The following is a 14013-nucleotide window of genomic DNA, read 5'->3' as shown; positions in this document are numbered from 1 at the left end:
GTTGGGTGCTGTGTTTGGCTCTTGGGGATGAAGAGCTTCCCTAGGCCTGTGTCAGGGGCTTGGGGAGGGTGAGCTGCACACTGACCTGTGTACAAGTCCACAACCGTGTGAGCGGCACGGGGTCTCCTCCCTGCAGGCTGCGGGTCAGCTGGAGTCGGGGGTGTGAATGTGCAGCTGTGCCCCTCCCCTCTGAGCCTCATGAGGCTGGGCAGGGCTCTTGACCCGGAAGCAACAGAGCTTCTGGAGCCCCAGGCCCAGCCCCAGGCCCCATCAGCAGCCCCAGCCTCTGGGGAGCTGCTCTGGCCTCGGTCACGGGGACTTGACCCCTGCAACAAGGGGGTGGGGGCTGTGGAAGTGAGGCTAGTACCTGCTTGGGGATAGGAGGACTCTTGGAGCAGGTGCCTTTGGACATCCTCACCCCCACCCCTGCCACCACACACGCTTGGTCCCCTTCTGACCTGGGTGGGAGGGAGGCAACAGAGGGGAGCCCTGGTCTGAGAAGGCAGTTTTGCTCTGTGATGGAGGGAGCCCCTTCCCTTAGGGCCTGGGAACACTTCTCCCTGTCTTCCCCTGTCCAAACCCCTGCTGCACCTGCCCGTCCACACCCCCTGCCCTTGGGGTGTCCTCTTGGCTGTAGCCATCTGTCACCCAGGCCCTGAGCCCTCCTGCCTGCCCTGCACCCTCCCCCTGCTACCAGCGGGGCTGCAGCCAACCATTCTCCCATCCCCACAGCATCTGGGGGGCTAAGGGGTTCTTTCTGAGACGATGGGCGAGTTCTGGGGTAGGTCGTGGTGGTGGTTGTAAACAGCGAACCTAGGCAAACCTCCTGACGTGTATCATTAAAGATGGTGAATTACATCTCAGTTTTTTTTTTTTTTTTTTTTTTTTTTTGAGACGGAGTCTCGCTGTGTTGCCCGGGCTGGAGTGCAGTGGCGCGATCTCGGCTCACTGCAAGCTCCGCCTCCCGGGTTCCCGCCATTCTCCCGCCTCAGCCTCCCAGTAGCTGGGACTACAGGCGCCCACCACTGTGCCCGGCTAGTTTTTTGTATTTTTAGTAGAGACGGGGTTTCACCGTGTTAGCCAGGAGGGTCTCGATCTCCTGACCTCATGATCCACCCGCCTCGGCCTCCCAAAGTGCTGGGATTACAGGCTTGAGCCACCGCGCCCGGCCTACATCTCAGTTTCTGAAATGTAAAAATAAAACTCCCTCAGGGTCATCCTGAGTGGCTGCCATTTGGGCTTCCTCAGCCACCACCGCACTGCGTCCCTGCTTGGCTGGGCCCCATTGAGGGGTGCTGACCACTTCTTTTTTTGTTTTGAGATGGAGTCTCACGCTGTCACCAGGCTGGAATGCAGCAGCGCGATCTCCACTCACCACAACCTCCGCCTCCCGGGTTCAAACGATTCTCCTGCCTCAGCCTCCCAAGTAGCTGGGATTACAAGTGCTTGCCACCACACCCAGCTAATATTTGTATTTTTAGTAGAGACGGGGTTTCACCATGTTGGCCAGGATGGTCTCGATCTCCTGACCTCGTGATCTGCCCACCTCGGCCTCCCAAAGTGCTGGGATTACAGGCGTGAGCCACCGCGCCCGGCCAGTGCTGACCACTTCTTATGTTTCTTTCCTGCCACCCTCCAGCCCCCTGTCTCCCCAGCCTGATGGGAGCCCCCAGAGGGGGTACTGTTTCCTGTGACCCCCACATCCCCCAAGCACATGGGGCTCCCTGGGAAGACTTGGAGGCTTGGGGTCTCTGCTGCTCACGTGTGGAGCTGCCTCGGCAGGGCAGGGTGCGTGGCTCGGCTGGCCTGTGTGTCCCGGGGTGGTCACAGACCACTGGCTCACGACGTCTAGAAACACGTGTGTTCTCTAACTCTGGGGCTCCATGTCTGTCCCGGAAGGTGCTGCCTTCGTCTCTCACTCAGGGATGTCAGGTGCTGGTCCTGCCCGCCCTGCCCAGGCTCCTTCCTGTCTGGTGGCAGTGGGCGGCCCTGGGCACCAGAGCATCATGTACCACATGACCAGGGTCAGTGGGGCGAAGGGGTAGGGAGTGCCTGGGGTAGACTGAGCTGCTGACCCAGTTGGGCCTCAGGAGGGGTGTCTCCTGCCTGCCTGTCTTGGGTGGGGGCCCACGAGGCTGGTAGACCTGGTGCTCTGGGTGCCTCACTTGGGGCAGGGGGACAGCTGGAACCCAGGCCCCCAGCTGTCACTGCTTCTCCCGCTCAGACCACCGTCTTCTCCTCCACAGGGTCCTCACTGAGCAGTGAGTCGTCCCCCGTGTCCTCTCCGGCCACCAACCATAGCTCCCCTGCCAGCACACCCAAGCGCGTGCCCATGGGCCCTATCATCGTCCCCCCTGGGGGCCACAGCGTGCCCAGCACACCCCCCGTGGTGACCATCGCTCCAACCAAAACCGTCAATGGCGTCTGGAGGAGTGAAAGCCGGCAGGTGAGTGGGGCAGGGCAGGGAGCCCAGCATCTTCTGAGGGGAGGCTGGATTCAGGCATCCTTTGGGGGTTCTGGAGCTTTCAAGGTTGAGTTTAAATTCCAAAGACACCCCCTCCCCCACTCTGAGTTTCCATCTCCTTCCCTGCAATGTGAGGTGAGAGTGACAGCGGCGCCCTCCTGGAGGCGCCGTTCGGGTGAGTACCTCGGCCCACGCATCAGTCTGCCCAGGCTGTCGGAAGAAACCACCCGCTGGAGGTGTCCCGTTATTTTCTCCTGTTCTGGAGACCACAGGTTCATGATCTGGGGCCTGGCAGGGCTGGTTTCCCCAGAGGCCTGTCGTGGGTTGCTGGTGGCTGCTTTCTCCCTGGATCATCTGTGGTGTCTCCATGTCTAGGTGCTGATCTCTTCTCGTAAGGACACCAGTCAGTTGGTTTAGCGCCCACCCTCATGTCCTCATTCTCATTTAGTCACCTCTTTAAAGACTGTGTCTCCGAATGCAGTTCCGTTCTGAGGCCCTGGGCGTCAGGGCTCTAACACACGGATTTGGGCGGGGGTGGAAGTCCAGTTCACAGCTGTAGCACTGTCAAGCCATAAAGTGGTGTCTGCACGCCGAACATCCGGCAGACTACCTGTGACTGTCACAGTCTGTGAACTCAACAAAGAATTGAGGTAGGAAAGATGCCAGCCCAGAAGCTATCAGAACAAGACATCTGGTGGGTTTTGGGTTTCTGTCTTACTTTTGGGGCTCCCAGCGGAGGCCCCTCCCCAAGTTTTTGGGGCTCCTCATGTCCTTGAGCCCCTCGTGCTGTACTGGGGCCTGCCTGTGTGGAAGGAGCTGGCACTGGGAGCTGCTCTTCTGCCCCTGCCTGGGGCTAGCATGCCCTCGGGTGGCTACCTGCAGCTCTCCCAGCCCCCATGCCTGGCGCACAGCCTGGAATGGGCCCTTCCTAATTAAAAACGATTCTCCGGTGTCGCTGTCGCCTGGACTTTTTTGCTGAGTTCCCAGAGGGACGGCCCCACTTGGAAATACTAATTAAACCACAAAGAAGGTGGGGAGGAGGGGAGTGGGTCTTCCCTGCACCAGCCATCTCCCCCGGGGGCGGGGGGTGGGGAACATGGGCGTTGGAGCCACCTGGTCATCATCAGGGCCTGTCTGTCCTCTATCCCCAGAGGTGTGGGAAGGGAGCCAGCCTCAGTCCACAGGTGACAGCCGCCGGGCAGGCCCTGATCCAGGGTCGCCGTGGGGATCCCTGGGAGCTCTAGACTGGGACCCCCGGGGCCTGATGTTGCCTCTGCTTCTTTTCACGCCTTCCCTGGCTGAGAGGACAGACCTGCCCGGGGTCCTCATCTTGCTGGACCTCCTCTGTCCCCGAAGCCTCTCTTAGTTTCACTCATCCTTCATGTGAGGTTTGGAGATGGCGGGGCAGGGCGTGGCCTGGAGGGTGGACCCAGGCCAGAGGGGCCTCCATACCCCACAGGGCTTGCAGCAGCCCAAGGTGGCCCTGGTCCTGGTTTGAGGGAGGATGAGGGAGTTGTTACCAGCTCCGCTGCCTCCAGAGGCCACCCCCCAGGGTCAGCCTTGACCACAGGGGCCCTGAATCACGTGACTCAAACAGCTGAAGCTCCTTGCGCCCCACTAGTGGGGCCTGGTTGCTGGTGCCCCCGCCCGCAGCTCACGGGAGGCCACTTCCCTGCCCCAGCCTGGACCAGGAGCCTCTACCGGCTGGGACCCTGCACCCAGCCACTGCCTTGACCCCAACTGGAGCTCCTGGCCTAGGCCCAGGACACCTCGAGGGGGTTCCAGCGCCTTCCCTGGTGACTCCTCTGCTCTGAGCTGGTCCCTCCTCAGAGGGTCCTTACCGCCTTGGGAACACTAAGCAAGCCCAGGGCAGAGCAGGGGCGCGACAGCCCTGCTCCAGCAGTTTCCCACCTCGGCGCTTAATGGAACACGGTGCCACCAGGGAAGGTGCGGGGCTGGGAGCTGGATTAGCAGGTGAGGTACGGCTCCTCGCTCACTCGGGCACCGAGGCTCAGCGGGGAATTGAATCCTCTCAGGGAGCGGGGAGGCAGAGAGAGGACTCCCTTCCCACCCCGCCCAAAGCCTTGGCCACAAGTTGTTAGGGGCCTCCCAGCCCGCAGATGCAGGTGGGAGGTGCCAGGCCGGAGGCTTTTCGGCCCCTTCTCGGGGTCACCGCTCTCTCCCAGGTAGTGGGAGCTGCAAGAGGAGAAATGAGATGAAAAAGCCTGTTTTAAAGCTAACAGGGCATGTCCTGCCTGCCTGACTGTGGAACCCTTGCTCTAATCACCGGAGAATGACAGATTTGCCTCCTCCCCTTCTTCCCCCCTCCCCCCCACCCCTCCTCCGCCTTCTTTCTTTCATTGTTGCAGCTGCGGCTGCAGCCGCTGCTCAGAAGTGAAAAGCTGCCCGCAGATGCGCCCTGACGGGTCTGTCTGTGAAGACGGCAGTGGGACCCTGGCTGCTGCTCTCGGGGTGCCTTTGGGGGTAGCTGCTGAGCCTGCCGGGCCTTGCCTGGGTGGGGGGCAGCCCTGTGCCTCACTCCAGGCCCCGCTGACCTAGTTCCCAGGTGTCTGTGCCAGGCTTGGCCGGGTGCCAGCCAGACGGAAGCCACAGACGTTTGGGTCTGGCTCACTGGGCCCCTGCCCCGCCTGCTGGCTGCCCCCCAGCCTCCCGGACTCCTTGTTTGTCCTCAACCAGGCCAGGAAGGTGCCATCTGGCCTGCGAGCAGGGCTTTGTCCTCGGCTGAGGGGAAAGGGGTTCAAGGGCCGTGTCTGGGCCGAGGACAGGCCCCTCCTTGTGGCAGGGCGGCTGGGGCCCTGTGCTCTGCCGTTTGACCCGGCCCGCGACACGGGCAGCATGCAGAGGAGGGCGGCAGGGCTGGGCTGGGTGCCGTCCTCGGGTCGGGTCTGTCCTCCAGCCCTCTTCTGACTCTGGCCACCCAGGGCTGGGTGATGATTGAGCTCGTTGGCTATCGTCTCCCTCCTGGCCTGGAGGCCTCACCACCAGCCTGGGAGGAGGAGTCCAGGTCCCCCGGGTGCCTGAGCAAGTGAGGTCCCTTTCTGGGAGTTCAAAGGCCCATTAGCTTTGGGCCTGGTGTTCATTGGGGTGTGCTACCTGGATCTGGGAGTTCAAAGGCCCATTAGCTTTGGGCCTGGTGTTCATTGGGGTGTGCTACCTGGATGCTGGGGGGCCAGGGGCCACTCAGTCTCGTTCAGTCCATCCCAAGCCCTGGGGACAGGGCTGCTTCTTCGTGCTCCATTCCTCAGATGTTTGGCCCTGTGCCAGGTAGGGTAGGGGTGTGAGGCAGGATCTAGAAGCCAAGCCTGGAAATGGCCTCACGGGGCTGGGGTAGACGGGCAAGCTTGGCGATGAACCTGCCATGTCCGGGCCCCCACCCTGCTGGTGCATCCACTGCATGCCCGTGCACAGCTGTGCCATCAACTCCGCTGCCCTGAGTCCCCCATATGCCTGTGCACAGCTGCGCCATCAACTCCGCTGACCTCTGAGCAGGTGCTATGATGGGCACATGCCATTGATGTGTGCACGAGGCACGACAGGTTGGCCCAAGGTCAGGTTGGCCCTTCGGCCACTCCCCCACTACCCCGGTTGCTGACACAGGCTGGAGACCCCAAGACCAGGCGCTGGCCCCTCAATAGGAAGTTCCCGGCCCCACGCAGGGCGTCAGTGCCCATGTGTACCTCCCACCCTCGAGACCAGCACCCTGGAAGGGCAGGTCAGAGGTCGTGAACCCAGGAGGACCCTGCAGGGAAGGGAGGCTGGGGCTCAGCCCGCGGGAAGGGAGCAGATGCTGCCTCTCATTGAAGATTCCAGGCGGCGGTGGCAGCAGCTCCTCCAATTAATCCTCGCTGACTATCTCCTGGAGGGTGGAGAGTGGGGGAGGCGCCAGCCAGGGCTGCCTGCACTGCCTCTGCGCGGGTGCCATGTGCTGCTGCCGGGCCACCATCTGCCGCCGTGAAGATGGATGGGCCCAGGAAGAGGGGCTGGGGGTCAGGGACACAGGCACGGCCCCTGGGAGACATGCCTCTCCGCAGTGGGGCAGGTCTCAGAGCCCCTGGGCCATCATTCCTGCTGATTTTGTGGGGAGACGACCACAGCCTCCTTGTTTTTTGGGTGCTTGGCATTTTGTGGCTCAGGGAGGCAGAGCGGGGCTGCTGCTCTTCAGGACCGCGGCCCGCCGATCAGCAGTCGTTACCTGACATGGCCACATGGAATGTGAGGAAGGGCCGGGTTCCTGTGATTCTGCATCCCTGGGAAGCTCGGAGGGGCCAGCGGGGCCATGGCCCTCAGATACCCCCAGGTCAGGGTAGGCCTAGGCAGTGCTGTCCCCACATGGGGGAGATGCTGGGGCTGAGAGTGGCTGCCCCAGTGACAGAGTGACACCTGGGTTGGCAGCCATCCAGAGTCTAGAGCACAGCCCCCATCTGGGCGGCCCTGAGCCCTGCTCTGCCTCCCGCTCAGTCACACGAATAACAGGAACAAGCAAGACCTTTTCACGCTCTGGTTTCTCCGGGCTGGACCCCGCATGGATGGGTGTGCAGGGTGGCCTGTGTGTGGCTGGGGGTGGCACGGCCTATCCTTGGACTTGGCAGGGACCTCAGCCAGAGAGGTGGGCCTTGGGCCACTGCCTCCTCCTGCTTTGTGCCTAAAGTAGACCCCTCATTTGAGTCCTCTGGGCCACCTTCCCAGCTACACCCAGGTCCACTGTCTGTCCAGGAGCCTGGGACAGGTGAGCTGTCGCCTTCCCTGCCCCACTGTGTGTGTGAAGGCCAGTCAGGGCTCAGCTGCTGCCTGTTCTCGTGGACTTCAGGGCCAGGGCCACCGCAGGAGTTGGTTGGGGGCAGACCAGCACCTTCAGCCCGGGGGCAGTGCCAGCTTCCTATGGCCTCTGCCCTCCACATGGGCACCGGGGCCAGGACATCTGAGGTCAGGTGGGCAGCTGTCGGTGCTGTTGACGTCTTGGCTACATCATGGCACTCGCTTCATGGCGTGCTGGGTGCCAACAGCGTCTGCTTGCCCTGGTGTGTGTCTGGTGTGACCTTTGGATGTCCACACCAGCGACGGTGGAGGCAGGAGCCCCTGCCACCCTGCATCCTTCACCTGCGCACATTGTGGTTCTGGGTGAGGGGGGTGGTTCTAGTTCTTCTGTTGAACTGAGGTGGCCCAGGGAGGGAGACAGGCCCCGAGACTGCTTCCCACGCCACATGCACCATGTTTTGTGTAGAAAGCCTTAGGGAAAGGATGCTTCTAGAACATGAACTAAATCTAGAGCCTTCCCGTGAGTCAGGAGACTTGGCTCTGTCTTGTGAACAGTGGCCTATACCAGGCTTCTGCCCTGACCGGATGCTCTCCTCCCACAGGACGCCGGCTCCAGGAGCAGCAGTGGAGGTCGGGAACGCCTCATTGTGGAGCCCCCGCTCCCCCAGGAGAAGACAGGGGGCCCAGCCATCCCCTCGCACCTGCTCAGCACCCCCTACCCCTTCGGCCTCTCCCCCAGCTCGGTTGTGCAGGATTCCCGCTTCCCACCACTCAAGTAAGTTGGCCGGCGGGGACTTCGGTGAGGCGGCCAGGTGGGGGCACAGCGCTCAGGGTCTGCATCACCAGGCAGCCTGCGGTCTACACAGATGAGGCTGTGTCTGCCAGATGGTCGTCGGCCGCTCAGCTCTGGGGACTGCAGCCCTGTCTGTGCCCCTCCACACTGAGGTGGCAGTGGCGGTGGCAGGTCGCTCCCCCACTGCTTAAGCCCCGTTCTCGTTCTGGGTGCCAGGAGTCTGGGTGCCGACTGAGTGCCAGGGGCAATGCAGGGAGGTTAGCCATCCCCCCACGCGGGAGCAGGTCTCCACTCACCTGTCCTTGCCCACTGTCCCTGCCTGCAGCCTCCAACGGCCTGTGCACCATGTGGTGCCCCCCAGCACCGTGACCGAGGACTACCTGAGAAGCTTCCGGCCCTACCACACCACTGACGACCTCCGCATGTCCTCGCTGCCTCCCCTCGGCCTGGACCCGGCCACTGCTGCAGCCTACTACCACCCCAGCTACCTGGCCCCACACCCCTTCCCCCACCCGGCCTTCAGGTGAGGCGTCCCCGTGCACCGTCTCATGTAGGTGCTGGTCTGTTCCTGGCAAGATGGAACCTGGCGGGGAAGGTGTTTCTTACGACCTGGGGGCCAGGCTCCCAGGGGAGTGTCTAGAGTAGCCCCTGAAATTGTCCCCAGCTTTGAGCCCACATTCAGCCCTGATGGCCTATTAGGGGTCCCCTCCTGGTAGACAGTCCCCCTTGGTGACTGTGCTGTCGTCCCTGGCTCCTCCCCTTCTCACTGGGGGGCCACTGACAGCGAGTCACTGTTAAGAGAGCAGGGCTTTACCCGTGGGAGGGGCGATGCTTTGCCAGGTAGCAGGAGAGCCACGTGGCACTGTGGCACAGCCTGGGTCCATGGAGAAGCTCTGCACATCCTAGTCAGAGGGGCCCGTAGTCATGACATAGACCGCCCCACATCAGGGCAGCCCAGCCTGCTGGCCAGCCTTGGAAGGGCCTGGGCACTTGACCGCTCTGTGCTGGTCTTGCTGAGCCAAGGGAGGTGGCAAGCAGCACCTTGGAACCCCAAGCTGTCGGCACCTAGCAGCCTCCGGCATTAAGGGACTTTGGGACTAGCAGCAGGCATGGTCTTCACCCCCAGCCATTTTGCCACGTTCCCCACGCTCAGGCAGGTGTGTGTACCTGGCTGAGGCACATCTGTCAACAGGGCTGGTTCTTCCCCTTGGTTTGTTTGCTGCTCATGGCCCTGTCTTCTCCGCACAGGATGGATGACTCCTACTGCCTATCCGCCCTGAGGTCCCCGTTCTATCCCATCCCTACCCCCGGCTCCCTGCCCCCGCTGCACCCATCAGCGATGCACCTCCACCTCTCCGGGGTCCGCTACCCCCCCGAGCTCTCCCACTCATCCCTGGCAGCGCTGCACTCGGAGCGCATGTCCGGCCTCAATGCGGAGAGGTAAGTGTGTCTTGGGCCGAGGAGCCCCTCTGCCCTCCCTGTCCCTTGATGGCAGCTGGGCAGAAAGCCTGGGCTGGAACCTGACTGGACTTCTTGGCCATACCGGTCCTCACAGTTTGTCCACCTGCCAAATGGGACAATGGTTGTTCAGGCTCTGTGCTCTGAAATAGTGCCTGTCTCGGTAGCCGTGGTCTCCTGCAGTAAACCTGTAGGCCGAGGAGTTCTCGGGGGTGCTTGGGGGTTTTGTAAGCTGCTTTGATTGTATGGACCTTAAGTTCTTCCCGCACCAGTGAAACCCTGCTCACCTCCCGTCGCTATTCGGATTAGTGCCCTGGCTCCTTCCTGGTTATGCTTTTAAAGGGCCTGCCCCAGGTCCCTCTCTTGCTCCTGGTGCAGCAGAGCCCCCAACTCTTTCCATGTGCTGCAGGCTGCAGATGGATGAGGAGCTAAGGCGGGAGCGGGAGCGGGAGCGTGAGCGTGAGGCTGACCGCGAGCGGGAGAAGGAACGTGAGCGCGAACGCGAGAAGGAGCGCGAGCAAGAGAAGGAGCGTGAGCGTGAGAAGGAGCGCGAGCTGGAGCGCCAGCGGGAGCAGCGGGCCCGGGAGAAGGAGCTGCTGGCCGCCAAGGCCCTGGAGCCCGCCTTCCTGCCTGTGGCTGAGCTGCATGGGCTGCGTGGCCATACCACTGAGGAGCGGGGCAAGCCCTCGGAGCAGCTGACCCCAACCCGAGCAGGTGCCTGGGCGTGGGTGGGCTGTGCTGGGCAAGGTCTCAGCTACCTGCGGGGAGGAGCCCTGAATCACAGCACCTGCCGGTTGCCGTGGTATAAATGTTCCCCAACTGCGTTCACCCTGCCTGGCGTGGCTGAACATGGAGTAGGGAGCAGAGGCATGTTAGCACGTGATACAGACACTGGATGTAGGTGACCCCAGGAGGACAGTTGTGAAATGTAGCCAGGGCATTAGGAAGGGATAAGTTTTGAGTGCTCTGTTGATTTTAACGTAATTTATTTCGTTGTAAGTTTACAAAACAATTATTTAGTCATAACAACTGGCTTTTGCATGTTTCCCGGAAATTTAATAGTCTGTTCTTTGAGCCAGTGTGAGCTGGCTCTGGCACCGCACTGGCTGGGCAAGAGTTGTGCCAGCCAGCATGAAGAGTTTCCTTCCAGGGACATGACATGCTTCTCGAAAGCTCCCATAGGGCCCCTTTTGAATATCTTGGTTCTGGCTGCGGGAAGAACCCTTTGGAAGGGCTCTGGTTTTTCTGGGCAGTTGGGTGAGAGAAGATGGGAAGGGAGCTTGCTGGCCCACGTGACTGAGACCCTGCTTGCCTGCGTTTCCCCCCACAGAGAAGCTGAAGGATGCCGGCCTGCAGGCGCCCAAGCCTGTGCAACACCCCTTGCATCCGGTGCCCACCCCACACCACACGGTGCCCAGCCTCATCTCCAACCACGGCATCTTCTCTCTGCCGAGCAGCAGTGCTGCCACAGCCCTGCTGATCCAGCGCACCAACGAGGAGGAAAAGTGGCTGGCACGGCAGCGGCGGCTGCGGCAGGAGAAGGAGGACCGGCAGTCTCAGGTGTCGGAGTTCCGGCAGCAAGTGCTGGAACAGCACCTGGACATGGGCCGACCCCCGGTGCCGGTGGAGGCGGAGCACAGGCCGGAGAGCACCACCAGGTCAGTGAGCCCCAGGAAGGAAGGGGAGGGATGAGCCTTCACGTTCCGATTTGTTCAGCATGTATTGAGCCCCTCCTGTTTGCCCGACATCCTGCCCCAGCATTTCTGCCTCTTTCATTTCTGTTCTTTCATCTTCACGTTATAATGCCTGTCTTGTCTATGGGGAAGCTGAGGCTGAGGAAGAAAATAGGTTGGTCAAAGGGATCTCCACCAGTAAGTAAAGAGACCAGTCAAGTCCATGTTGAGAGCCAGGGCCCTGCCCACGCAGCCTGGCCCAGTTCCCAGGAGGCCGTTCACAGCAGATGAAGACTGCAAGGTGGAAGCTTTAATTACTAGTAACACCTGTTCTCTCCATCTTCCCCTGCTTTTGAGCCTGGACTTTTTTTTTTTTTTATTAACAAGAAGGAGACAGCTTTTGATTTTAAGGGAAAAAATGAGTTTTATTGCTTTTGTAGTAATAGTAAAACACATGCCCATTTTTAGCCCTTTATAAAGCATTTCCCAGGAACCTGTGTGGTGGTCCTTGGGACCCTGGCTGCAGACAGGTCTTTTGAGCTGGGACCCAGTGCCCCCAGGCCTCTCTGCTCCTGCCTGCCCTGGGATACCTGTCTTGGGGCTGTGCTGGTCCCAGGCCCCCACCTCATATCCCCCCAGGGCTCACTCTGAAGGGCTGAGCTAAGACCCTCAGCCAGAGTTGGTGGGGATGACCTGCCAGGCTTCCATCGTTCTGCTCCAGGCCCAGCTCAGGGACCTAGGGACACTGCTTCTGTTCCCTGAGCGTCACTTTCCTCAACTGTCCACAAAGGAGGTATGGATAGGATGATTTCTGAGCATCTTTCCAGCTCTCAAGGCTGTGGTCCTGTCCTGGAAGAAGAAACCCTTGGGCTCTGGGACGAAAGCGCGTTGCGGTTTACAATCTGTCCTCCCTTCTGCCTGCCTCCATTATCCAGTAGGGCAGCGAGGGAATGTACCCGCATTGATCAGGGCCGACTGGGAGTGACTGTCACCAGGCCACAGCTGAGTCCCTCTGTGGCTCACGCTGCCCGGCACGGCGGAAGTGAGGTCGCTTCTGCCTCTCCCAGTCCCCAAGGCCTCTCAGACTCAGCCTTGCCTGCTACCCAGAGGACTGAGGGCAGCCAGCTCCCATCTGGCATGGCCTGGTAACATCAGGGTGCCCTGACTCCTGTTAGGCATCTTCTTCCTCAGGGCTCCCCAGGGCCCCAGCATAGGTGTTGTGACTTTGCCCACCCATGGACTGCTTCCAGCCAGTGTAGCTGCCCCATTAGGACCGGGGGCATGATGGGAAGCAGGGCCTGGCCCGGGCCAAGTCTCCCCTGGCTGCGGTGGTTCCCTGTGGCTGGCTGCACACGCAGCTTTACCGCATTGGGAACTTGGGGGCCTGACAGGACCCTCGTGCTCCACGCTAGAAAACTGTTCAGTGCTTGTGGTGGCACAGGAGATGTTTATTTCTTGCAGGTTTTATTCCTTTGCTGTTTACTTAAGACACAGCTTCTTCCTGTGGTTCCCTGTTGTATTCTGTTAAGAGGGACAGCAGCATCGGATTTGTCCCCTGGCCTGGAGTCTGGAATAACTAGGGAGAGCCTTGGTGTTTTAAACAGGGCCCCCAGGCAGGCTAGAGGTCCCTGAGCCTGGCCACGCGCCTGCCATGGCCTCTGCCTTTCCTTCCCCTCAAGCCTCGCCCAGGGTCACTGTGCAGTATTGGTCCAGACATCCTGTGAGTATATCTCCCTTTAAAAACAGAAAGATGGCCAGGCACAGTGACACATGTCTGTAGTCCCAGGTACTCTGGAGGCCGAGGTCAGTGGTCGCTTGAGCCCGGGAGTTCTGGGCTGTAGTGTACTATACCCACTGGGTGTCCAAGCTAAATCCAGCACCAGTATGGTGACCTCCTGGGAGCGGGGGAATCACCAGGTTGCCTAAGGAGGGGTGAACCAGGCCAGTTCGGAAGTGGAGCATGTCGAAACGCCTGTGTTGATCAGTAGTGGGATTGCTCCTGTAAATAGCCACTGCACTCCAGCCTGGGTAACACAGCGAGACCCATCTCTTAAAAATAAACTTTGGAAAAACAATATTAAAAATAGGCCTTTGAGTAGATTAAATCTTGTTTTAATTGCACTGAAGAAACAAGTCATTTAGTGCGACTAAGGGGCAGCTTCTTGTTTAATGGAAGGGTTCTGATGTTAGAAATCCCTTCTTTCCCTCCCTGCCTCAGCAGGCCTTAGCCTGGGGTCCTTGAAGACACTTTGTGGCCTCTGCCACGGGACACTTCGGGTCGCTGCAGTTCTGACAGGGGCCACTGGGGGGCAGTCTCGGCACAGGCCCCATACTGACTGGGAGGATCTCCATTTCACAGTGGGTTTGGCTCTGGGCAGGCACTGGAAGGCTCTCTCTCGTGGCTGCCTGCAGGGACAGTGAGGAGGAAGGAGTACTCACCCTGTGAAGGTGGCCAGCCTGCCCTGTGTCCCTACAAGGCACAGCAGGAGGAGGGTACTGGTGGCAGGGCCACAGCCCAGCATATATGGGTTTCCCCATGGAAAGTGAGGATGAGCGCTTGCCCTTAGGGGAATTCAGGCAAGCAGGTGGGAAACTCGACCAAAACTGGGTCTGTCCCAGGCCTGAGAGGGTCTCTGCCTTCCCTAGCAGCTTAGGCTGGGAGCCTCCCTGTCCTCTTAGGACAGCCTACACACACCTGCCGCAGGTGTTGGAGGGCTGGGCGTGCTAGCTCACTCCTGTAATCCCAGCACTTTGGGAGGCCAAGGTAGTTGGATCACTTGAAGTTAGGAATTCGACACCAGCCTGGCCAACATGATGAAACCCCATCTACTAAAAATAGAAAAAATTAG

General features: G+C 60.4%; 1 protein-coding gene across 6 annotated transcripts in view; it reads left to right on the top strand.

Annotated features, from left to right (window-relative positions):
• GSE1 (Gse1 coiled-coil protein) overlaps window positions 1-14013 on the top strand; it is a 314913-nt gene that overhangs the window by 287817 nt on the left and 13083 nt on the right. For all 6 annotated transcript variants that reach the window (XM_010355618.2, XM_030924371.1, XM_010355616.2 and 3 more), the window contains 6 exons: window positions 2247-2446; window positions 7843-8015; window positions 8359-8556; window positions 9282-9473; window positions 9901-10205; window positions 10822-11149. In XM_010355618.2, coding sequence (XP_010353920.2) covers window positions 2333-2446; window positions 7843-8015; window positions 8359-8556; window positions 9282-9473; window positions 9901-10205; window positions 10822-11149 — 1310 coding nt within the window. In that variant the 5' untranslated portion in view covers window positions 2247-2332. The remainder of the gene's footprint in view (window positions 1-2246; window positions 2447-7842; window positions 8016-8358; window positions 8557-9281; window positions 9474-9900; window positions 10206-10821; window positions 11150-14013) is intronic.

The sequence above is a fragment of the Rhinopithecus roxellana genome, chromosome 20, assembly GCF_007565055.1.
Source record: "Rhinopithecus roxellana isolate Shanxi Qingling chromosome 20, ASM756505v1, whole genome shotgun sequence".
Classification (NCBI taxonomy): Eukaryota; Metazoa; Chordata; class Mammalia; order Primates; family Cercopithecidae; genus Rhinopithecus; species Rhinopithecus roxellana.
The sequence above is the reverse complement of the archived record's forward strand: the minus strand, read 5'-3'. Positions and strand labels throughout refer to the sequence as shown.